Raw genomic sequence first — 24,104 nt, 5'->3', positions numbered from 1 at the left:
CCGAAAAAGTAAAAAAGATTGCATGAGACTCTGAGAAACGTTTACTTGTCTGATAGAAGCTGGGAGAGGCCCTGGGATAGGAAATGGGAGCAGTGCGGGAGAAGAAGGGCGTTAGGTGGGTATAAGACGGCGAGTCGAAGCGAGTCAAGGGCGGCGATGCGGGCTGAGTCGTCGATCCCTCTCCCGGATACCGCTGGTTCTAGAGAGGATTGGGAGGAGAGCGAATCGTTGGGGGGTTGAGGAAGGGCGGCGGAGAGTAGGGAGGTTAGCTGCTGCTGGAGTTGGTGGAGATGGCTTTGCATCATGACTGCGCTTCTCAACCCCGGCTAGTGTCTCCTGCTACGACGAATTCCCATTGCTTTCTTACTGAGAATCGAGGCAAAACAAGAAAAATGATCGAGGGGAGAGGGTGAAACCAATGAATGGGATTTTATACATAACACCCATGTTTTGCAAATGTTTGGTGGGTTGGGCCGGGAGAGGGGAGAGGGGAGAGGGTGAAACCAATGAAATGGGATTTTATACATAACACCCATGTTTTGCAAATGTTTGGTGGGTTGGGCCGGTCCGGGCGTGGTACCAGTCCGGATTGGACTGACCGGGCGGGAGCACTGCAACCAATCATCCTAGGATCACTCAAATCGTTATTCCAACCGAAAATCTAGAAAATTGTTCTCGATTTAAGAGAACGATTGACTGGCTCGTTAGCAATGCGATCTTCTCATCATCTATAATCGACTTGAAGCAAATTGTTTAGTTCTTCTGAATTTTTCTTTGTCATGGAATAAAACTATTCAATGTCATTTATGAGGCATGTCTCACCGCGAGAAGAGCAAGAAAGGTATAGAGGAGTCGTCAATGAATGGAAACAATTCGTACAAGGGCTTTGCATGAGGAGTTTCCAATGGATAAGAAGGCATTGGATGCAAAGTCAATGATGGAGCTTTGAGGAAGTGGATGATTACACAGTGGGCAACGATTTCCTGAACACCGCGCGTAAGAACCAAAAATTTATATTACCATGCAATTTTTCTTTCCTTTTTCTACTACTTCCTAATTCAAATTCTTGATTTACTTACTTTCCTTCCTTATCATTGCCTTCTTTTATTTATGATCTTTTCTTTTCTTCTTCTCGTCTCTCCTGCTACCTTCTTGATTTGTGTGATTGAACCATTACCTCGATGCTCTATAAAAGAAAATGCTAAAGGTCTCCTATCGATCTCCCTCCTCTCTCTCTCTCTCTCTCTCTCTCTCTCTCTCTCTGTCTCTCGATTTCACCCAAAACTATCACCATGGTGGGGTGGTGGAGCTTGGGTGGTCACCATCTGATTGTGGGAAGTCAGTGGTGGAGGGAGTTAAAGTTAATTGGGTTGTGACAAGTGTCCAAGGGTTGAATTGAAAAGGAATGGGGGGAAGGTGTTTTTGGGTTTGACTTTGGTTTGAGCCGTGGAAAGGGGCTTGGCTCGGGTTTGGATTGATAGGTCCCAACCATGGGGATTATGGTTTAATCATGGGTTCAAGTGAAGTGTCGAAGTGGTTGAGTGCTTTTAAGTGGTCTTCAAAGTGGGTCCTCCATTAGCCATAAGTGTTATGGTGGCTTGCATGAAGCTCATGCATGGCTCCTTTGCTTCCCTGTGGCTTGGATAAAGCCATAAGGCTTGACTAAGGCTCATGCATGACCTACATGGGGGGGTGATTTCAAGCTCTTGAATAGATTTTCATGGGTTTCATAATTAGTCAATTTAATCATTAAATTTTCCACCATAGGTTAAATTAAATTTGATATGGGGAGACATTTTTGTATGTGAGCTTTTGTTTTAAATGAATTTGGCATTTGGGCTTGGTTTGGTTAGCTTTGGAAATGGGTCATGAGGTATTAGTTTGGGCTTGCATGATGGATTTTGGGTTTAGGTTTGATGGTGTGGAAATTTCTCATGATAGACTTAGTGAAGTTTTGAAATTGTCATGATGGAATTTTAAACTTAAGGTTGGTGGATTTAGGATTTGCATGTGATTTTAAATTTGGTAGATTTTGGTGGATTTGGGTGGATTTGGTTTAAAATTGCTTTTGGGCTTTCAATTGTGGCTCATGGGGATTTTGAAGGTTTGAAGTTAATTTTGGTCGGAGAGTGGTTCATGAGTGGTGTAGTGTCATGTGTGAGTGTGGATATGATGTGAATGTAGATGTGTGTGTATGTGTGAATGTGCATGTATAAGTGTGTGTGGAGTGAATGTGTATGTGGTGAATTATGCGGTGAATCATGCATGGCATTCTAAAGGGATTAAACCCTACGTCACGAAGGGTTTTTTTATGGTATTACCAATTTTTATAAGAACTCAATCTGAGCTTCAAAATGTTGGTTCTAATCAACTCAATCAAGTGGTTGAGGATTTGAAATCAATAAAGGGCTTGAATTTCTAGTTGGTATGAGCCTCACCAGTTTGCACTGCTCGACTCCCCTTCAGAAAACCCCAGATGAATCCTTCCTCGGTGAACCACTTTTGTTGCTCCTTTACCTCAACATCAAACACCTGATCATGAGCCTCTTGAACACGATCTCGAATGATAGTCTTAAACTCAAGAGAGTTCTTATCCTCAATCGCTTTACGCTTAACTTCTGAGACATCAACTTCTTTTGCGGCCCTCAAAAGTCAGATCTCCTCTCTCCTCTTCTTGGGCTAACACCGTCAACTAAAGGGCTTCACGTTCTTATTACTTTCACAAAAGTTGGCTCGTGCTTCAACCAACCCCTCCCGAGTTCTCTCCAGATCTTGAAGCTGCAACGAGAGGGAAGTTGTCATTGTTGAAAGTTTTGTCCTGCACTCTGTCAACTGTGATTCCAAAGATGTAATTATTTCAACCTTGAATTAATATCGACGCTTGTACTCGCCTTAAAAATATTTGATATTAACAAACTCGGAATTTCAGTTTCTCAATGCCAGTCCTAACCCCTTTTGGGCTTCCACCATACTATCCACTTAGAAGAAAAGAAATCTGGGTCAGAAGATGAAATAATTATATAGTAGCAGAAGATGAAAGAAACTTACAAAACTCTTGGCTTCCAGGAGCCCATTACATTCATGATATAAGATATTCTCAGGAACGTGAATAGTTGAAGGGCAATTACATTCATGATACAAGATATTCTTAGGAACGTGAATAGTTGAAGGGCTTGGCAAGGGCTCCCGTGATGTTTCGACCTTCTTTTATTTTTGAGGCAAAACTTCACAGCACTGCTCATTGGGAGCCGCTTTAATGATTCTGCGAGGGTTGGCTCGGAAGGTCTCTTCTTAGATTTCCTTAATACTATAGCAGTAGACCGTTCGGGGAGGAAAGAAAGCTTAACCTTGAATAATGATTCTTCACTCACAAATTCGTAAATATAATGTGTCTCGAACAACAGATCCTTTAAGTCACGAAATCCCAACATCTGCAATATTCCTTCCTTAGTAGTTTGAAGAGAGACAGACAATTGTTGAAACCTTCCTCGTCTCTCGCGGAGCCCTCAATCATTTTGTGCAAAAAAGAATTTCACGGACCATTGTCTCATCGATTCCTTTAGGCGGAAATCCAACATCTTATGCTTAAACATCACACAATCATGTGTATCGCTAAAGAGCCCGCACATCCATGCCAAAATTACCGGTGTTAACATCGACCCACGACTCTTGAAGATAACAATTAACCCAATAATAACTGTCACCACCAGACAAGACAATTGGGCAACGCAAACTCCGAACGCCTTCATAACATCAATAAACTTGGGTGCCTACGGAAATCTTAAACCTGCTCTCAAGGCTGCCTCATGAATAGCAACATACGCAGCTCTCCCTCAAAACTGACACAACATCCTCTGGTTCTCAGCAAAACGGGGTTCTACAGTTGTTGTCATTTCTGCGACAGTACACAGCAACGCTGCGCCGCAACTCTGTCCAGCAACTATGCGCCGCCCCTCTTCATGCAACTCTTCGTCGTAACTCTGCCCCGCAACTCTACGCCGCAACTCTTCACCGCTACTCAGGACAATTTTTCTTATGTCCAACAACTATGCTTAAACATCACACAATCATGTGTATCGCTAAAGAGCCCGCACATCCATGCCAAAATTACCGGTGTTAACATCGACCCACGACTCTTGAAGATAACAATTAACCCAATAATAACTGTCACCACCAGACAAGACAATTGGGCAACGCAAACTCCGAACGCCTTCATAACATCAATAAACTTAGGTGCCTACGGAAATCTTAAACCTGCTCTCAAGGCTGTCTCATGAATAGCAACATACGCAGCTCTCCCTTAAAACTGACACAACATCCTCTGGTTCTCAGCAAAACGGGGTTCTACAGTTGTTGTCATTTCTGCGACAGTACACAGCAACGCTGCGCCGCAACTCTGTCCAGCAACTATGCGCCGCAACTCTTCACCGCAACTCTGCCCCGCAACTCTTCACCGCTACTCAGGACAATTTTCTTCTTCTGAGAAATCCCGGATCAGCTGGGGACTCCAACTCTATCCACTCAATCAGACCCTTATTTATAGACTTCAAAAGAGATTTAAACATTAATGATCATCATTATAGACTTAAAAAGGAAGTGAAAAATTAAATATTAGTCATTAAATAGACTTCAAAAAGAAGTAAAAAATTAAATATTTATTATTAAATATGCTCAGAAAGATATGAAAGCATTAAATGACACGAAAAATAAAGAACACAACTTTTCATCTCTAAAAAAAAAACCTTTTCATTTTCCAAGAGAAAAAAGAAGTAATAATTAAAAAAAATCAAATCAATTTTCTCGAATTCCATGAAAAATTCGGGCTCCCCAACTTTTCAGCTTTCTAGCTCTAAATATAAAAATTCTATATTTTGTCTAAAGCAGGATTTGAATCTTGCCAACCTCTCATGAAGTAGAAGACCTTACCAACTGAGCTATCTTCAACTTCTTAATATATAAGAAGAAAAAATATTCTTATATCGATACTAATAAAATAATATATATACAATACTTAAATGCTTTAAATTTTGATATTTTCGGACGATAAAAATGTTTTCGCCCAAAAATAGGGGGGCAACTGATACGACATCAATAAATTTCATCATTCTGCACGAAACTCGAAGCAGGACACAGATCCCAAGATGATATTTTGAACAAGAAACATTCAAATCTTGATAAAAACTCATCTAGAGCTCTAATTTCAGCAAACTTATAATCAAACTGACCAGCTCGATGAGACGAATCTAATGATATAAAAACTAGTCCAATATGTGTCAAATCAAGCTCAGATCAAGTCATTAAACCACCCTTAGAAGATTTTCGGACACATTTAGAAAGTCAAACGGTTGTCAAATATGACAAGTTTATACTCAAATCGAGCGGCTCGATAAGACAAATCCAACAAGCCTAAGATCACTCAATTATGACATTATTAAGACACTCAAATGTCCATTAAACGCTATATGATCGAGGGAAGCTCTCTGAACCGTCCGATCAAAATGGCTCATATTCTAGCATTAATTGCACCCAGAACACTATAAATAGAGTCTCATCCCTCTCATGAAGGGGAAAAAAGTCTAGAGAGAGCCCAAAGTTTTGAGGAGAAACTGCAGCTCAGCATCACCATTAATAGTCGTCGACCACCACCGACCTCCATCGTCGATCACCGCCGATCTCCGTCATCGACCGCCAACGACCACCGCCGATCACCGATGACCAGCGCCGACCTTCGTCGCCACCGCCGACCCCTACCGACCGTCGTCAACCTCCACCTACCGTCATCGATCACCACCAACCAGACGCAGTCAGTAGACGTTGTACCTTAAAAAATATAATTACCCTTTCCCGTCTGTGGGATAATGAATTTCTGTAATCATCAATCAATAGTGGATTTCCGCAACTGGACCAGACCCCGTGGTTTTTCCCTTACGGGTTTTCCATGTAAAAATTTCTGGAGTCATCACCGTTTTTTTCTATTTCATCTGTTTGTGCACTAAACTTTCATACAACGCTAAGACAATAATTTGTTTACACTACCACCGTGAACCACCACGAATTTCTTAGCACGCATCAATTCTATTGTTATTTTGGATTTTTCTGTCTATACGTTGACGAGTCTGCAACTATTGCATGTGCTCTTTTTTTAAAGCTTTTGAATTTAGACGCTTTTGTTTTGTTTTGGAAATCTATGTAGGCGATCACCCCTAGACCTTTTGTATATGCTAGTCCCCATTTGCGGCGATAAAGTTTGTCTTCCTTTTGCTTGCCTTTGGTATCCATGGTCTTTGGATGATAGAAACATATAAAACACAATCAGCATACATTTTGATTTTTTTCTCGAGTGAAGCTTTACACCCACTTATACGTGTTTACGTATTATACATATTGGTTTTGTGTATTCAGCCTCCTGGAAAGAATACAAATGCTTATTCTCCCATTTATAGAAGCTTAACATGCTTGATTTGAGAAGTACTACACTATTAGTATTCTCTTGATTGATTTTTCTAGTCATCGCGGCACATTCAGAACCCTTCGCATTTTGGCCTCTGCTCATGCTTAAACTTTTCCTCATTTGTTTGGATAAATGCTATGTCGAATGGTCTAATTATTGCGTGCAGAGAGCTGCGTGTGCTCTCCGATCCCTGCCGCACATCACGAGTGGGTCTCACTGTCATACAGCCGCGATGCGCGGCTGTGATCGGAGAGCGCACGTAGAGCTGCGCACTCCGCATGCAATAATCGCTCATGTCGACTGGATGGGGATTTGCAATGATTTGCGTGCAAGGAACGCTATGCTTAATTATTTAACCATTATTTTATTTGTTTATGTTGTCTTCCAACTGTTCTCCCTTTCCTCTTTTAATACACATGTTATAATTTTTAATCTATGTAATTGTAGTTGCTTTTTGAACTTATGCAACCCCATGCTTATGAGTGACACGTTGGGCAGCTTCTTCGGAATTCCTGAAGAATTCCACAGGGACTGTATGACAATGGATCCAATAAATCCAGTTGAAACTTGTGAAAATATTTGACAACTTATGTGATATTTGTTATAATAAAATTATAATAAAAAATCATAATTAAAATTTGATTATTTTATTATTATCATAATAAATAATTATTTAATTAAAATTTTATTTCTTATTATACAAATTAATAATTAATTATTCAAAAACTAATTAATTAGCAAAAACTATTAAAGTAATCACATTTTAAACAATTATTTAACATGAATCAATGATTAATTTATAATTAATAATATATTTTAAATTGATTAACTATTAAGTAATTTAAAATTTAAATATATATATATTAGTAATTGATTATTAAATAATTATATATTATATAGTCGTAATTAAATTGATAATATATTAATCAAAAAATAAATTTAAATTAATTAAATTAATAAAATAAAATTAAATAAAACTAGACTACAGGCGCAATCCCATTTCCCCTGCGCCCCTGTGCTGGAAGAGCAAAGATTGCCTAAACCCTCGCGGCCTTGCCTACATCGTTCCCCTTCTCCGGTTTCGCCGAAGTCCCTTCTCCCTTTTACATCCAAAACCCTCGCCTTCATGACCAATCCCTGGCGATACAATCTCAATTAGAGCTAACTGGGAAGGCGACGGAGGGATCGCGGCGTACAGAGACCCAAAACTTCCATTTTTCTTGTCCTTCCGCGCTGCTCCTACCCGAAACCATGGAGGCACATGGAGGAAGGCAACTTCATATCTCCCTTTTCGCGCGGATTGCCCTTCCCGGATTTACTAAATCCGCCCATTCGCAGGATTTAGTAAATCCGGATTGATGAAACCCGCAGTTTTATTTTCTCCAAACTGACCGTCTGGAAGGATTTAGATCAAATCCTGTATAAACCCTGCTTTAAATATCCTTTGCCAGACAGCACATTAATGTTTTTGCTAAAAAAGATTCGACTTTTATCCCCTTTCTTTTTCTCCCTCTCTTTGAAATCACACGCGAAACCTCCATTCTGTATGCCGCTGCGGACAATCGATAAAGGCGCATTTTTTTCGAGTCCTCATCTCCTCCGAGAAAGTTGGCTCGAATTTAGTAGGCAATCCTCTTCTTGTGCTGCTCCTGAGTCCACGAAGCTTCTTCTTGACAACGTAGCTCTTGGTATTGGCAGTCTGGATGACATGGAGGCCAGTCTTGAACAAATGAACATTAGGATTTCCCCTGAACTAGCCACCCAGGTCATCCATTCTTTCAAAATCCTTCCTGCCTCAACTAGTATTGGCAGTGGCAGAAGCAGGAGCAGAAGACTTCTTCGTTTTTTCATTTGGTTTCTTCGCAGGAGTCATGAGGGCTTTGGGGACGTAGTTTTCAATTGCGCGATCCAGGCATTTGCAGAGATGAAGGATCTGACTGCCATGGGCATTGCCATTTCTGAGCTTCAGAAGTTGGGATGCAGGATGGATGCTGAAACCTTTGTCATGGTGGCTGAGACTCTTGTCAAGGCCGGTAAGGCGGATGAGGCTATTCTCTTGTTCAGGAACACGGTGGAGAACCAGATGCCATGTATAGACGGCACCTTTTCTTTCATCGCAGCTATTGTCCATGTGCTTTGCAGCAAAGGATATGCAAAGAAGGCTGAAGGTGTTGTTTGGAATCATAGGGACAAGTTAAAGGAGGAGAATATTGGGATCATTTACCGGAGCCTCCTTCATGGATGGTGCATCTATGGGAATGTGAAGGAAGCCAAGAGGATTTTAAAGGAGATGAAATCACGTGGGATTGTTCCTGGTTTGGCATCATACAATGACCTTCTTCGCTGCATTTGCTATCGAAATCTTAAGCTCAACCCATCTGGTCTTGTCTCAGAAGCAACAGATTTGATGATGGAGATGAGATCCTCTGGTGTCACCCCAACCATTGTTAGCTTCAACATTTTGTTGTCTTGTTTAAGTAGAGCTCGGAGGGTGAAGGAAGCTTGCGATATTTTTTCTTCGATGATGCAAGGGGAGGTGATATCTTCCCCAGATCAGGTCACATATTATTTAGTTATCAGGGTTCTTTATTTGACAAAGAGGATTTGTAGAGGCAATAGAATTTTGGATCAGTTGATTAGGAATGGAGTGGTGGTTGAAGCTCGGTTCTTCCATAGTTTGATTGGCCTTCTTTGTGGAATCGAAGAAGTAAATTGTGCTTTAGAAATGTTTGAGAAGATGAAATGTCAATGTAGGGAGAGCATGGGACCAACATATGATTTGTTGATAGAGAAGCTTTGTAGAAATGGAAAATTTGATGTAGGAAGGTGTCTTTATGATGAGGCTATAGAGAATGGCGTTGTTCTCAAAATTTCTAGCGATTTACTAGATCCCTTGAAGATACAAGTGTTTAAGCCAACAAGATCACAAGAAAAGCTCATCCTTGGTAAGTACAAGGGCAAGGTATTGTTTGGACGAAGATATGGCACCAATAGATCAAAAAAATAAGAATTAAGGCTTCATTTGCTGATGTGTGTTTTTTTGTGCCTTTTGGACTAAGTTTTTGATTGTTATTGTGAAGATGTATGTGCTCCTGCGTGTTAACTGCTATTGCGAAGCTATGAAGAGGGGGCATCAGCAGGAGTATGAGATTGTGTTCTATGTTACCCAAAACTGTTTTGTATATGTTTTTGAAAGTAGTATAGAAGCACAAAATTATCAGATGAAGTTTATTCTAGAATCACAACATTATCAAATGAAGCTTAAGCCAATTTGCATTTGGCAAATTTTTTTTTTAGATTTGCATTTTATATTGCGAATGCCATAGTTTGATTTTAAATGCTTTATGATGTCCTGCAAATATATTGATAGAGTACTATAGTGGTGCATTTGGTCGGAATCTCGTGCTATTGTTATGACCTTTTTGTCAGCATTTGATTTTATAGATGGCCACACGTTTAGAAATGGAATGCATATCTCAATGACTAACTAGTATTGAAATGCGCAAAATGGACGAATTATTGAACATGGTGTTGCATTTTGTCGCTTCAATAAGCGCTTTAACCACCTTTAGGAGATGGATTCACCATGTCTTAATGCCATCTTAGAGGCATTGTACTTAATGATATCGGCAACACTGTTGTAAATGCCACTAGCTTTGATCTAGGTGATTGAACTTCGAGGGATGCACCCCATTGGGATTGCACTCAAGAAACTCTCAGAGTATGATACTTATATTCCATTATTGACATTTAACTTAATTCTACATGCGGTTCTGCCAGCCAAGCTAAAGCTGTCACAAATAGATCGTTACAAGGGGTTGCAGACCCTGCTTTGAAGATTCTAACATTGACCTCTATCTTTGGCTACACACATTGCTACATTTTTGTCGCCACTCTAAACAATGCTACAAAGTGGTGGTTTGTCAAGCTATGCTTAATAACATCAAATGTTTTAATGGACTATTTCATCATTTTATTGTTGAATTTGTCACTTATGTAATACTTAAGGCCTCAAGTCGGGAGGAGGGAGCTCTTATGGGATTATGTGTTCAGGTTAACCTCTACATCTCATGAGGCAGTTAACTTGAAGCTTGGGTTGGCCAAGAAGAAGAAGGAGCATGTCGAGGGTTTCTCGTGCCAGATTACCGTCGGCTCATCCCTGGCTACCGAGAGATTCGTGGAACTTAAATTATTCGATCATAAGTGCCAGGATATGGAGGAATTTAACATGCTCCTTTCGAATCCAGAGGACGAAGAGGAGGAATCTTAAAACTAGAAGTTTGATGATGTTGGGGGTGCAGAAGAAATCAGGGAGGAGGATGTCGGAGAATCCTCAAATGTTAAAGGTTGAAGCGGTCTTTTTTTTGTTTCTTTTTTTTGTTTTGTCATTTAGACGTGTTTGTAAGGAAACATATGATTCAGACTTTGTAAATGAACTTCAAGATATAGAGAATTTCGTTAAGCTGGAGGCTTTGATACCTATGCTTTCTTTCTTTCATCTAATGATTGTTCAAGTTTATGGGTGGTTTGTTGTCTCCCGTGAAATTTTGGCAATTGTATGGTCTGAGGCTATTATACGAGTCCGAGCATCCCTCATGCGCCTAAGAATTCTAGTACCACACCCTACACTCGGGGGGAATCGAACCCCAAACCAGAGGAGAATTACAACTGACAAGCAGATGGTCGAGCAACATCTGAGTACGTGATGCATATATATATATATATATATATATGGACTTACAAGTGACCCTCCCCCCCCCCCCCCTTTGGGGAGCTTGTCGTTGTTGGGCTTTGGACGATCGCTTTCGTACCTCAAGTGAAGCTTATCCTTATTGGATGTCGAAAAGCCTACTATCAATCGTTACACACCCCTGGCGAAACTTGTTGTTGTAGGGTGTTAGCACTATGGTTGTGCTTAGGATGATCGTTTTCACACCTCTCGCGGAGCTTGACATTGTCGGTTGTTAAAACTCCCTATGAGCCACTATAAATTGTTGCACACCCTACGTGGAGCTTGTCATTATCGGGTGTAAGTGCTATGGTTAGGCTTATGATGATCATTTCACATCCCTCACGGTGCCTGTCACAGTCGGGTGTCAAAACGTCCTATGAGCCACTATCAATCTTTACACACCCTTCGTGGAGTTTGTCGTTGTAAGGTGTTGTTAGTGTTATGGTTGGGTTTAGGACGATCATTTTCTGCACCCCTCATGGAGCTCATCGCTATCGGGTGCCAAAACGTCCAATGGGCCACTATCGATCGTTACACACTTCTTGCGAAGCTTGTCATTGTTGAGGGTTAATCGTTATACAGACCGATCAGTTTTTAACTTTTTGTAGTGCTGGTTCCTCGAGCGTAACAGTGTCAGATCCTTGAGAATAAAGAAAATTTTGCAACAAAAAATAATATTAATATGTATTTTACTTATAATTTAGAGCGCATGTATTAAAAGAAGGGAAATAGATCATACAAAACAATCATAACTTAGTTTCACCCAAAAGTTGTCATGAAAATTTATGGGAGGAATTTCTTTAGATCATCACAGCTCTAAGTTTGAGGGAATTTGTTTCCTGTGAATGTCTTGAATTTGCATGATATAGGGGTCATCCTAGGTGTGATCTGTTAGGTATGACTCATATATCAGAATTTGGAGTCTCTTGAATTTAAAGATGTGTGTCTCTTGGAACGAAGAGGACACTCAAATTTTGGTATATGAGCCATGCCTTACAAATCTCCACCTTGGCGAATATCCAGTCTCTTAGGAGAAACACATATACCTAACAAATCTCCACCTTGGCGAATATTCAACCTCTTATGAGAAATACATATATCTGACAAATCTCCACCTTAACGAATATTCAGCGCCTTAGAAGAAAATATATCATGAAGCTTCTTACACCGAAATGGGTTGGACAATCATGTCGTCTAACAATTGCAAACATTCAACAAGTTCAAACAATGCAAAAAATGTTGATAGTATCTGGCTTGGTCAACATATCTGCTGCATTTTCATCATATGATTCAACAGAGTGAACTCCACCTATAAATGTACTCTCTAACAATTTATAGATATTACTTGCAATGATCTTTTCTTTCATCACAGTCAATGCACCTTTAACAATTATGATGATTTCTTTATCATCATCTATCTTTTATCCTCATCTATCTTAGGAATAAAATCATTTTTGTGTAAAGTGTTCAAGGAAATTAAATTCTTCTTCAAAATCTGGAATGTCTTACATCACATAATGTTCTAACAGTGTCATCATACATATTAATTCTGATTTTGTCAATACCAACAATATTGTAACATCTATCATCAACAGTGTCATCATACATATTAATTCTGACTTTGTCAATACCAACAATATTATAACATCTATCATCACCCAAATAGACTGAACCAGAATCAAATAACATGTACCATGTAAACAATTATCTGTTAGGTGTTATGTGATAAGAGCATCCTGAACCAAGAATCCATGCATCCTTCAACTGAATTATTGTAACTGAAAGTACATCACCATCACTGCAATCTCAATTGTCACTTTGCACCATATTCACAGACTTTGAAGATATATCATGTTTCTCATCAAACAGCTTCTTGAGCTTTGGACAATCTCTCTTCATATGTCCTGACTCCTTGCACTTGTAGCAATGAATCGTCTTTCTGCCTTTAAGCTTTGACCTGGAATTTTGCATTCCAAAACTCTCCTTCTTCCTTCCATGATCCTAATTACCCTTAGCATATAAACAATTATCATGAGAGTTTTCCCCTGCATTTTGCTTCCGCTGGTTGTGAGCCAACAATGTTATAGTAATCTTATCAATTTTGATTGTTTATTTCTCATATGTAAGAATAGTCACCAGATGTTCATAGGAGGAAGAAAAAGAACACAACAAAATCATTGCTCGATCTTCATCCTCAGTACTCACATCAAGCCGTGTCAGATCTGTGATTATTTGATTGAAGACATTCAAGTGTTGCGCCATATCAGTTTTTGCCTGCATCTTCAGTCTATACAGTCTTTGCTTCAGACAGTTTATTCATCAGAGATTTGGACATAAATTGATATTCAAATTTCTTCCATACTTCTCCTAGAGATTTCAGATACATAACATGATACATAATCTCATCTATCAGACATAAATCTATGGTACATGTCGCTCATAGTTTCAATTCTTCACAATCTTCATCTTCCATATTATCAGGTTTCGCAGCTCGCAAAGCCTTCATAATTCTTTATAGTGCCAACAAATCTTTCACCATTGTTCGACACAATTTGAAGTTCCCGGTTTCATCGAACTTCACTATCTCGAATTTTGCACTTGACATTGCTATTTGAAATTAATCTTGCAGCGAACTTTTTCTGCCTTGTGTCGAAACAAAACACACCACAAATAAATTCAAAACCTGAATTGTTTCTGTTAATTGCAACAATTTTCCTGCAATTCTGCTGTGATTCGTAAATCAAAATTTTCACACGAACCATTTTTCCTGTTCGCGTTAACACCTCAGCTAAACTGTTGTCTCGCGACCGAAACCCTTCTCATGTTCGCAAAACACCTCGTGCCTGTTCACAAAATACCTCTGCAAAAATGCTATTCGCGAATAGTCGCACCTGCTCGCTTCGCCTGTACCCTGCCGAACTCCACGTCGTAAATACTCCTGTGACAAACTTGCGAACCTTCCATTGGCCGAACTCTTTTGTTCGCAAAACGAGCTTGCGAACTGTCGGCGGCGGAACTCCTATGTTTGCCACCAACTCCTCTCATCTGCGAAACCGAACTGCCGCTAAACCACCTCAGAAATTTCTGTTGCACTGCTTGCAAACTGCTCCTTCGCGAACTCCTCCGGATCTTCCTCTGTTGAATTGATCGCGCATGTTCACGAAACCTTCAAATCTCCTTTCTCGAATTCGCCTATGTCGAATTCTCTTGTGTCGAATTTGCCTATCCCAAATTCGACCTTCGCGACTCATTCTGTCTGTGTGCGCGAAGCCTGCTCGAATTCGCAGGCAGAAGGAGCTCTTGGTATGAAATTCGAACTTGCAGGCAGAAGACCTTCGCGGCTTCTTCTACTCAAACTCGTAGTCTAGTGTCCGCTCGAATTTCGCTGGAAGTGCCGAACTCCTTTCGCAAAATACTGAGGCCCTCGAGAACACCTCATGCCAAGATTCGCCTCTCTGAAGCTTGCTCAATCGTGGGAACTGCTTGCGATCTGTTTGTCGTGAACTTCCTTCTGTAGATCTCGCCCGGTCGCCTTCGATCTCAACTCCGAAATTTTTCTTTCCTGTCTGCCCAATAACCTCGCTCTGATACCAATTGTTAAGAGATTTAGAGTGAAGAAAACAGGAATCGACACAAAACCAGAAGAACACAATGAAATTTAATGAGGTTCGGTAAAGATGCCTATGTCATCGGGAGCAGAGCGGGGAATTCACTATTTCAGAAAACTTCGGTACATACTCATAGCGTTACACATCATATTTATAGATAAAACTCACAGATAAAATTACTAACAAGTCATCGCTCCCCCCAACACACTAAATTCCAAAAGACACCTCTTCAATTCCAAAATAGTGAATTCGCCGCTCTACTCTCATAGACATAGGCATCTTTACTAAACTTCTTTAAAATAGTGAATTCGCCGCTCTGCTCCCGATGACATAGGCATCTTTGTCGAACCTCGTTAAATCTCGGTGTGTTCTTCTGGTTTTGTGTCGATTCCTATTTTTTTTGCTCTAAATTTCTCAACATGATATATTTTCTCGATAGTCTGCCCCATTGCGGCTAGGTCGACTTTCTTCAACACCAGGTCTCCAGGGGCAAACGCTTCCTCATGAGCATGCTTGTTGAAAAAAAATCATTAAAACTATAAGGCAACATGGTTAGACAGATGAAAATTGTAAATGATGCGAACAATGCATTGGGTGCTGGTGACTATGGTTGTAAACGAGCATAGCTTAAGCGAGCTCAGGTTTGACTCATGCTTGGTTCAAAATTTGCACCAATTCGTTGGAATTGAAGGCGTAGAATCACATACTCATGCTAGCTGGATAGAATCAAACAAAGAGATGTTCATGTTCGACTCATTTACTTAATGAATGCTTCGAACACATGTTACTTAATGAGTCGAACATGAGCTGTTCGTGAAGAATGAGCTTTTTTTACAGCTATAATGCTGATAATGAGTGATGCTAAAAAAAAAGGTTATACGATAATGTTATTATAAAAATTTTGATCACGGTAGATCTCAATGCTCTTCAATCTGTTTTGACAGTGTAACATAAGTAAGAAATATTATACTAATCTTTAGGTAGATACAATGATTTTGAGATTTTTTGCTATCATTTTTTTTTTCAATTAGAGTATTTGATATATATTTTTAATGACACTAATAACTAGTCAGATTTGTTTAAATTCAAGAAATTTTTGTGCGCGTTTAGTATTTCACATCACATTAAAAGTAACACTATCATTATTTTTTAAAAGTGAAATGTTTTTTATTTATAAATCTATGACACGAAGATATTGTAATTGTAGATATCAAATTTCATGTGTTTAGGGTTTATACATACATAAAAATTGTTTGGTATGCGCGTAAATTTTCCTTTATTGAAATTTAAGTAGTCATCTCTAATGATAATAATATGTAACTTTAAATTACTTGAACATGGAAAAAAAAATCAAACTTCAATCATTTATAGATTTAAAACCTAAACTTGATCATCCACTCACATGCCACTCTATTTTTAAGTAGCATCAAAATATCATTTTCCTCGGCCTTATAGCAAACTTTCGTCAGCAATGCCCTTGTGACAGCCCAAATTCTCACCCGTTAAGGTATTGCCGGTTTTGGCCAAATGGTCTCAAGATTTTTACCCGATTAGTATAACTTTTCAAGAGGTCATCCATCTTAAGAGTGCTCCAATGCAGACATGCTTAACTTTGGAGTTTATCATAAAAGTTCCAACCGCAGCAAAAGGTGTCTCGTTGTTTAAGAATTCAACTTCAATCTACTTAAAGGGTTTCACAATATCCTCCACTTAAGTAACTAATTTCATCGTTAGTACTCTATACCCATAATCAACCACTAGGTAGATGAGATTTCAGAGGTGGAACCTATATATTCAAAAAATGGCTCTTATTATGTAGCATTTTTTCTCATTCACTGTTCAAGAGGTGGCTCCCAAACATAGCACATTGTTTTGTATGGCACATAGTTCCAATTTTTTGATTGATGTATGCTCTGAGACCATTTGTGATAGTCTGAACTCTCACTCATTAATATACTGTCTGTTTGGCATAATGACCTCACGATTTTGTCTCGTTGGTGACTTCTCAGGAGGCCTAATTTTGATCACTCATAAACTACTAAATTCCTCGCTTATGAGATGTTTAATAAAATAATTTGCGTAACACTTAAGCATGATTTAACCTAAAATCCTACCAAACAACTAAAAATGACAAATTTAAAATATACAAAAAATTAATATCAAGTATTTATATTTCATATTTGATACGAGCTATCATGGAACTATCAACAAATAAATTAATATTCTACTTAATTAAATTTTATTTAAATAATATATCATACATATCAATATCAAGTATTTAATAAGTTATTTGTTGAACAACAAATAAGTTTGCTCGTGAACATAAATGAACAAATTTGATTATATTCATCTTTAGTTCATTTAAGCTTTGAGCTTTTAAAAATTATTTAAGATTGTTTATTTACCAATTTAAACGAACATGATCTAGCGTTAATTTAGTTGTGTTTGAGTTGTTCATCGAGTACATTAATTCATTTACAAGCCAAGATACAATTCACACCGATCCACGCCATCTGCACGTCACAATGAACGTAATATTTTCTCCATTACCTCATAAAAAACCAGAGCTGAATACCTAAACAAAAATGGATAAATCATCGAACGTGCCGTTGGCGCCTGTCCAATGACGGTCCAAATGCGGCTGCGCAATCATGGATTGCACAACAACTCATCCGAACAATCATCTACCAAAATTAACAATTTGATGCTCAAGAAACCCTAGGCTGCTGCGGCGGCGGCTGCTGTTCCTGAAACCTCGATCGAATCCTCGAGAGCTGCTCGACGATCTCCCTGGCGTCGGGCCGATCATCCTTCTCGCCGGCGACGCAACGGAACGCGAGCTCTGCAACTGACTCGATGCTCCTCATCTGAGCATCCTCTCCCGGCGGCGAAATCATCGCCGGATCTACAACCCTCCTAAGCTCCCCCACTTGTATTCTCCCCACCACCATCTCCGCCAGAGATACCTCCCTCTTATCCCTCCTCGAGTCCACCGCCTTCATCCCCGTCACCAGCTCCATCATCACCACCCCCAAGCTGTACACATCGCTCTTCTCCGTTAAACGGAACGTTCTATGGTACTCCGGATCCAGGTAACCCGGAGTTCCCTGCGGCCCCGTACAGCATCCATCTTCTCCCTCCTCTCTTCCCATTGCTCCTCCGCGACCTCCGGCGGCCGCCGTTCCGCCGGCGAGGAGGCGTGACAAGCCGAAGTCCCCAACCTTTATGCGCATATCACGCTCGATGAAAATGTTGCTCGATGTAATGTCGCGGTGGACGACGGGGGGTTTAAGGGCAAAATGTAGGTATTCTAGGGCAGCTGCAGTTTGGATCGCGATGTCGAGGCGGACGGGCCAGGTTAGGGCGATCTTACGGTATAAACTTCTTGTGCCGTGGAGATGGTCGGCTAGGGTTCCGTTCGGGACGTAGTCGTAGACGAGAACGAGGCCGCGGGGATCGCAGCAGTAGCCATGGAGGCGGACGAGATTGGGATGACGGAGAGAGGAGAGGATCTTGATCTCATTGCAGAACGAGCGAGTGCACGCCGCCGCGGCAAGCGTCGGCTGATCCGGACGGCGGTGAAGCCGCTTTACGGCGGCAATGCGGCCGTCGTCGAGCTGTGCTAGGTACACCGCACCGAACCCGCCGTCGCCGATCTTGCGGCGAGAGTCGAACCCGTTGGTCCAGGATCGGAGCTGCTCGTAAGTGTAGATCGGGGGCTGCTGGATGTGGTGCCGGTCGAGCAGATCGGAGACGGAGGTGTTGTGCGATCGCCGGCGAACGCCGGCGATGAGGAGGCAGGTGGAAATGAGGATGGCGACGGCGACGGCGAGGAAGATTAGGGTTAATAGACGCGGGTGATGGTGTGGGAGGTGGGAAGGGGAGGGGAAGCAGAGGAAGGGTTTGGATGGGGATGAGTTGTTGAAGCCGCAGAGACCTGTTACTGAATCGCGGCAATCGGAGCATTTGGCGAAGTAGGGGTCCGTTCTAGGGTTCCATTCGAGGAGCACGCCATTTTCGAGGAAGGTGGAAATGGCTGACAGAATGTCCGGCGTGCAGCGGCGAGAAGGTACGGCGGGAGAGCGGGGGCAGGTGGGGAAGAGGGAGAGAGGGTCGGCGGCGAGGCGGAGGTGGAAAGGGGAGAGGGAGCATGAGGAGGAGGAGGAGGAGGAGGAGGGGTTTTGGTGACAGGGGAGGAGGAAGGAGAGAGAGTTGCAGGACTGGAGGGAGGGGCGGAAGGGCGAGAGGAGGAGAGGGGAGGAGGGGATCGGGGGGCAGGTGGGAGAGGAGGGGATGGGGAGGAAAGGGGAGAGGAGTATGGTGTTGTTGGGGTGAATGGACAGGACACGGAAGGAGGTGGAGTGGATGGAGATGAGGGAGGAGGAGGAGGAACAGTGGATCTGGAATGAAGGGTGGCCGCAGCCGGGGTGGGAGGAGAAGGGGAAGGAGGAGGGTGGGGATGGAAAAGGGGGGCAGGGATGGCCGGCGGCGGGATTTGGTGAGCAGGGGTGGTTGGAAGGTGGTGGCTTTGAGATGGCCGGAGGGAGGAGGAGGAGGATCAGGAGGAGGCGGAGGAGCAGGAGGGCGGCGGCGGCGCCGTGTGAAGGGATATGTGGGAGAAGTGGAGGGATTGGCATGGAAGAGAGTGAGTGTGACCACGGAGAAGGAGATCACGTGATATAGGAGGGGTCATGGTTTGCGCAAGAGGACATGGGGCTCTCAAGGATGGAGATAAGCTATGGTCAACTCAAAATTACTTTAAAAAAGAAAATTAATTCAAAATTTAGATTCTTGATTTGACTCTTTTACTTTGATCTTATCTTAAAATTATAATTAATTTTCAAGCAATTAATGATATTCGATCTAAATTCGTTAAATTCATAGCATTGACATCATTAAGCATGTTAATGATCCAATCTGTGCTGAGCTGAGGTCATCTCGAAAAAAAAAATCAATCCAAAATTTTGTCTCATAGTTTGGCTCGTTTATTTCAATTTGATCTCCATCTAAGAACAAAATTTGAATCAATTTTTGAGCAATTAACGATCTTCGAGCTAAATTCACAGCCATAAGGACAATTAAGAAATTAAGGCTTAGTTTTGACAAAATTTATTAGGACTTGAGGATATCTTTATCGCCCATGAATCAGATGTATGATGATGTGGTAGTTCATGAATGATTGTCCTGATGTGTAGTGCCCGAACATAATAATTTCTTCTGCTTGGAGCAGCTGCAACTATTTGAAGAAACAACTATAAAAATTACTGCAGAGTAAATTGTTGTTAAAAAATATGTCTCGTAATCTTTTTTAGATGAAAATATCTTGTATTATAATGTAAGGGGTTGTCTTTTCAATCATGAAAGTGGCTAATCCATCATATTATGTTATTACGTTTGTGGAAATAAGTTGATTTAATTAGTAAATACTTAAATATTTTTTGTTAGAATATCAAATTATACAAATATCATATTTAGGTTTGTTTAGGGCACTTGTAGCTAGTTAAAAATAGTTATTAAACCGATGAATAATAATCTGATGTTTAAAAAGTTGTAATGACTATTATATTTTTTTTTTTCGAAAGAGTTAGACCACAGCTAAAAAACTTTAGACCACAATTAAAAAGCAACCACTGCACCTAGCCAAGAGTGATAGGAAAATCCACACCACACCACAGGCCAAATCTATGTCCCAAGATTCACACCACAAGACCCGTTGGATACAAAGGACTTGCTCACGATGTCATAATAAGTACATATGATTCATTTACATTCATAGCAGCCAATTTTTATGTATTTACACATTTAACACCTAAAATTTATTTTTTATATATATTTATACCACCCAAATATTTGACATAACATAAAAATAACGCTGAATTGACTTTAAAAAGTGAAATATATATTTCATGTATAAATAAGATAGCGAATAAAAAAATAAAATTTAAAAAGAGAACTATATTTATATTTTTAACCTCCAAAAAATAAAAAAATAAAAAAAAAGAACACATAAAACATTTAAGACTCACAAAAACTTTATTTTATTTAAACTAAACAATTACATACATACCACATAATTCTTATATATTTACAATATTAACCTTTAAATTTTCTAATATTTAATAGCACATCACAATTATCACCATCATTATCATTTTACCAGTGATACATAAACTTATGACATTTGATGTTATAGATGTAAATACCAAACTTTGAGTGTTAAATACGTAAATTCATAAGAATTATGTGGTTTGTATGTAAATTTGTCATTAAAAAACACATTTGTGATACGATAATTTATAGACTATGGTCAGGATGCTGTCAAAACACCGTTAATCGCACGACAGGTCATCCGAACCATCGTCCGAACGTGCCATTGCCGGACGTAATAATTTCTCCAACTCAAGAGAGCGACTTCATCTCTTCCTTTATAGCTGCAACCAAGTGATTGTAGGCTACGGTCCATGCGCTCTTCATCTCTGCGCTCCACATATCAGGAACGGCCTCTTTTATTGTTTCCAACAACGCATATCTTGTAACCTAATATTAATTAAATTCAAAAATTAAATTTCTAATATAATCTTATATTTTTCATGCCAATCAGTCCTAATGCACATGTGTGCATTGGTGTAAGTGAGCCAAGCTGGCACAAGCATGACTCGTTAAAGAACAGTGATGAGTTCAAGCTCAAGCTTACATTTGAGCTCATATATTACACGAGCCTCAAACTCGAGCTTAGTTTGACTCGACTGAAGAGCTCATCGAATCATCTCGACTAACATTAGTTAATGTCTAATCGGCATGCAGACACCATGAACAAATCCTTAGCATGGCTCGTTTACACTCCTAAACAAGATCGGAAAATAATCAAAGTTTATAGAGTGATTCAACATGATCATACCTCAAAATGTTCATCAACTACACCATAGGCGACGTGTTTGGTGCCAATTTTCTTCAAGGTTGTCTCCTTCACTACAACCTTCCCTGTATTTCTCAGTTGTGCCGCTGCTTCACATGTCTGTAACCACACTAATCATCTCAATAAAACCATTGTTGAGCTTATCAGATGTTAGAAGGCGAGATAGAGAGATTTGTTAACAAAGTACGTACCATGATGAAGACAGACATTGCATGGGCTTTGAGCTTAGGGTTCTTCTCAAGCGGAATCTGCGAGTCTCTTAGGAAAGAGAAGAGCTTTGCAGCTGAAGGTGCAATTTCAAATATTCTGAAGGTAATTAAGATCAAGTGTGTTGATTGATTCAGTAATTAGTTTGCATGGTTTGGTTATGAAGACATTACAAGACACGGACAAGCAGGGTTGTAAATGATCCAATGCACTCGATGAACAACTTGAACTTGCTCGATCAAGAGTCAATCACGTCCATTCAAATTATTAAATAAACAAGTTTGAATAATTTTTAAAAACAAGAAGCTTAAATGAACTAAACATGAATATAGTTGAACTTGTTCATTTATGTTCACGAACAAACTCGTTTATCGCTTAACAATTAATTAACTTGTTAAATATCAAATAATTAACTAAAATATTAACTAGCTTGTTGATAGCTCAATGATAGCTCATATCATATATGATATATTGATAAGTTTACATTCAATTATATTTAAATGCTACACAAATCATTCTATTAAATAACCCCAAAGTGAGGGATTCAGAGAAAAAGGACTCTAAAGTTTCGAGTTTTTCATCAATAAATTAATAACTATGACCAAATTTACAAAATCAATTATTGAAATTTTGTATGAAAGTCTATATACTCGTTTGAATTTTCAGCTTGTTTAAATACTCGTTCACTTGTCATAAACAAATCAAGTTCAAGCATTGCGAAATTTAAAAAGTCAAGCTTGAACAATATATGAAAGTTCGACATAAGCTCCAGCCGAACATAAACAACATTTAATTATATCAAGCCAAGTTTGAACTATGATATATTTGGCTCGATTACGGCCCTACACACAAGTTACCTTAAGAAGAACTTGAGACCAAGCGCGGCTGCATCCTTCTTCATTGCGTTCCATGACTGAACCACAAGAGCTTCCTCTTCTTCGGTGAAGGAGGTTTTGATGAAGTTTGTGCCATTAGAGCTCATAGCAGCTACAGAAAGCTGGTTCATTTCTCCTACTCTGCGCTGGTGGCTGTTGAGAAGTTCTGGAATTTGAGCTTCTGAAATGGAGAAGGAGATGGCTTTTCAGCTCTGGAAGAGGTAGAATGAATTTGAATTAGTCAATGAACAAATATGATTTTGATTTGTTATCAATAAGATAGAGATAGAGAGAGAGAGTTGCTTGTTGGTCTGATGAGGAGGCAAACGGCCAAAAGGGGCGGCTTTCAAATTTTAACCCTTGAGGTTCCAAAAGGATGCCTTAAAGATTGGATTGAAATTAAGGAGCAAGTTATAAGCCAAAATTGTAATTTTTTTTTAAAAAATGATTGACTTGATTAATCAGATCTAATAATCGACCGAGAGATCGACTGAGAAACATTAGATTAATTCATTTTAAATGATCATTATGATTTTAACTTTATTGTGAAAGCAATCAGAGAGATATGTGATCTTTATATGATGCACTAGTCCTAAACACAAATCGAGTAAGAAAGGCAGACTTCGTCTGATAAGAATGGTGATCCTCACAAGTCGGATCCCCCTTTCTGTGCTGAATATGTGAGATAGAATCAATATGTTATGTAGAATTGTAGATGCATGAATCTTTTCGTGCAAAGGAAAAAAAAAAGACAGATAGCCGAGCTCCTGGCCATATACAATCTAAGAAGCATAGAGCTAAGATCGACTCACAGGTTTTCTCGTCCTCTATCTTCAAATGTTTGCCCTCCTTAATGGTTCGGGTTCTACGGGCCTCACGAAGTTTTGACGGGCATCAAATGGCTCCACGGATTACATTTTGAAAGAAAAGTTTATGTAAATTCCTACAAAATAGAGATCACCACAAGCAATTCTTATGCATTTATATACATACGATACAATTCTTATGGCTTCAAATAAGTAGAACAAAGCCCCCAGGACTTACACCAACAGAAATGTAGATAACATACAATTCTTGTGCATTTACATATCTAACAACTAAACACACAAATTTACATGCAGATCACTCAAATATTTAACATAATACAAACTACTGCAATCATAAATTTTTCAAAAAGTGAAATACACATTTTCATGACAGTTTCATGAGACAAAGGTGTTATGGGTGTAAATATCAAAATTTGGGTGTTAGATATGTAAATACATAAGATTATGTGGTATGTATGTAAATTTGTTTATTCTTATTTATATGATCC

The 24,104-nt window shown here is 39.7% G+C and overlaps 4 protein-coding genes across 4 annotated transcripts in view; 1 reads left to right on the top strand and 3 right to left on the bottom strand.

Annotated features, from left to right (window-relative positions):
- LOC110023863 overlaps positions 1–404 on the bottom strand; it is an 82,220-nt gene extending 81,816 nt beyond the window's left edge. Inside the window, 1 exon segment of the mRNA XM_020723490.1 lies at positions 46–404. Within this exon segment, the coding sequence (XP_020579149.1) occupies positions 46–305 (260 nt within the window). The 5' untranslated portion in view covers positions 306–404.
- A 7,056-nt stretch (positions 405–7,460) lies between these two features.
- On the top strand, positions 7,461–9,706 carry LOC110023893 (pentatricopeptide repeat-containing protein At5g61370, mitochondrial-like). The gene has a single exon (XM_020723532.1). It carries the CDS (start codon positions 7,914–7,916, stop codon positions 9,456–9,458), a length of 1,545 nt encoding a protein of 514 aa, XP_020579191.1. The 5' UTR covers positions 7,461–7,913; the 3' UTR covers positions 9,459–9,706.
- Positions 9,707–17,311: 7,605 nt separating this feature from the next.
- LOC110023846 (LEAF RUST 10 DISEASE-RESISTANCE LOCUS RECEPTOR-LIKE PROTEIN KINASE-like 1.5) lies at positions 17,312–19,513 on the bottom strand. The gene has a single exon (XM_020723457.1). The coding sequence runs from the start codon at positions 19,426–19,428 to the stop codon at positions 17,500–17,502; it is 1,929 nt and encodes a 642-aa protein (XP_020579116.1). The 5' UTR covers positions 19,429–19,513; the 3' UTR covers positions 17,312–17,499.
- Positions 19,514–21,143: 1,630 nt separating this feature from the next.
- LOC110023875 (non-symbiotic hemoglobin 1-like) lies at positions 21,144–22,970 on the bottom strand. Its single transcript, XM_020723504.1, has 4 exons — positions 22,772–22,970; positions 21,899–22,013; positions 21,690–21,806; positions 21,144–21,328 (listed from the first exon to the last, which is right to left on the bottom strand). Exons 1-4 carry the CDS (start codon positions 22,918–22,920, stop codon positions 21,191–21,193), a joined length of 519 nt encoding a protein of 172 aa, XP_020579163.1. The 5' UTR covers positions 22,921–22,970; the 3' UTR covers positions 21,144–21,190.
- Positions 22,971–24,104: the final 1,134 nt, after the last annotated feature.

This window comes from Phalaenopsis equestris, unplaced genomic scaffold (assembly GCF_001263595.1).
Source record: "Phalaenopsis equestris unplaced genomic scaffold, ASM126359v1 Scaffold000233, whole genome shotgun sequence".
Lineage (NCBI taxonomy): Eukaryota > Viridiplantae > Streptophyta > Magnoliopsida > Asparagales > Orchidaceae > Phalaenopsis > Phalaenopsis equestris.
This window is presented reverse-complemented; position numbering and strand designations above follow the sequence as displayed.

Bases quoted from the DNA above. Each gene is read 5' to 3' on its own strand.
- LOC110023846 (XM_020723457.1), bottom strand. From the start codon at position 19,428: ATGCCAATCCCTCCACTTCTCCCACATATCCCTTCACACGGCGCCGCC.
- LOC110023893 (XM_020723532.1), top strand. From the start codon at position 7,914: ATGTTTTTGCTAAAAAAGATTCGACTTTTATCCCCTTTCTTTTTCTCC.
- LOC110023875 (XM_020723504.1), bottom strand. From the start codon at position 22,920: ATGAACCAGCTTTCTGTAGCTGCTATGAGCTCTAATGGCACAAACTTC. The intron at 21,807-21,898 runs GTACGTACTTTG...GTGTGGTTACAG, and splicing joins CAATGTCTGTCTTCATCATG to ACATGTGAAGCAGCGGCACA. The intron at 21,329-21,689 runs GTATGATCATGT...AATTAATATTAG, and splicing joins TAGTTGATGAACATTTTGAG to GTTACAAGATATGCGTTGTT.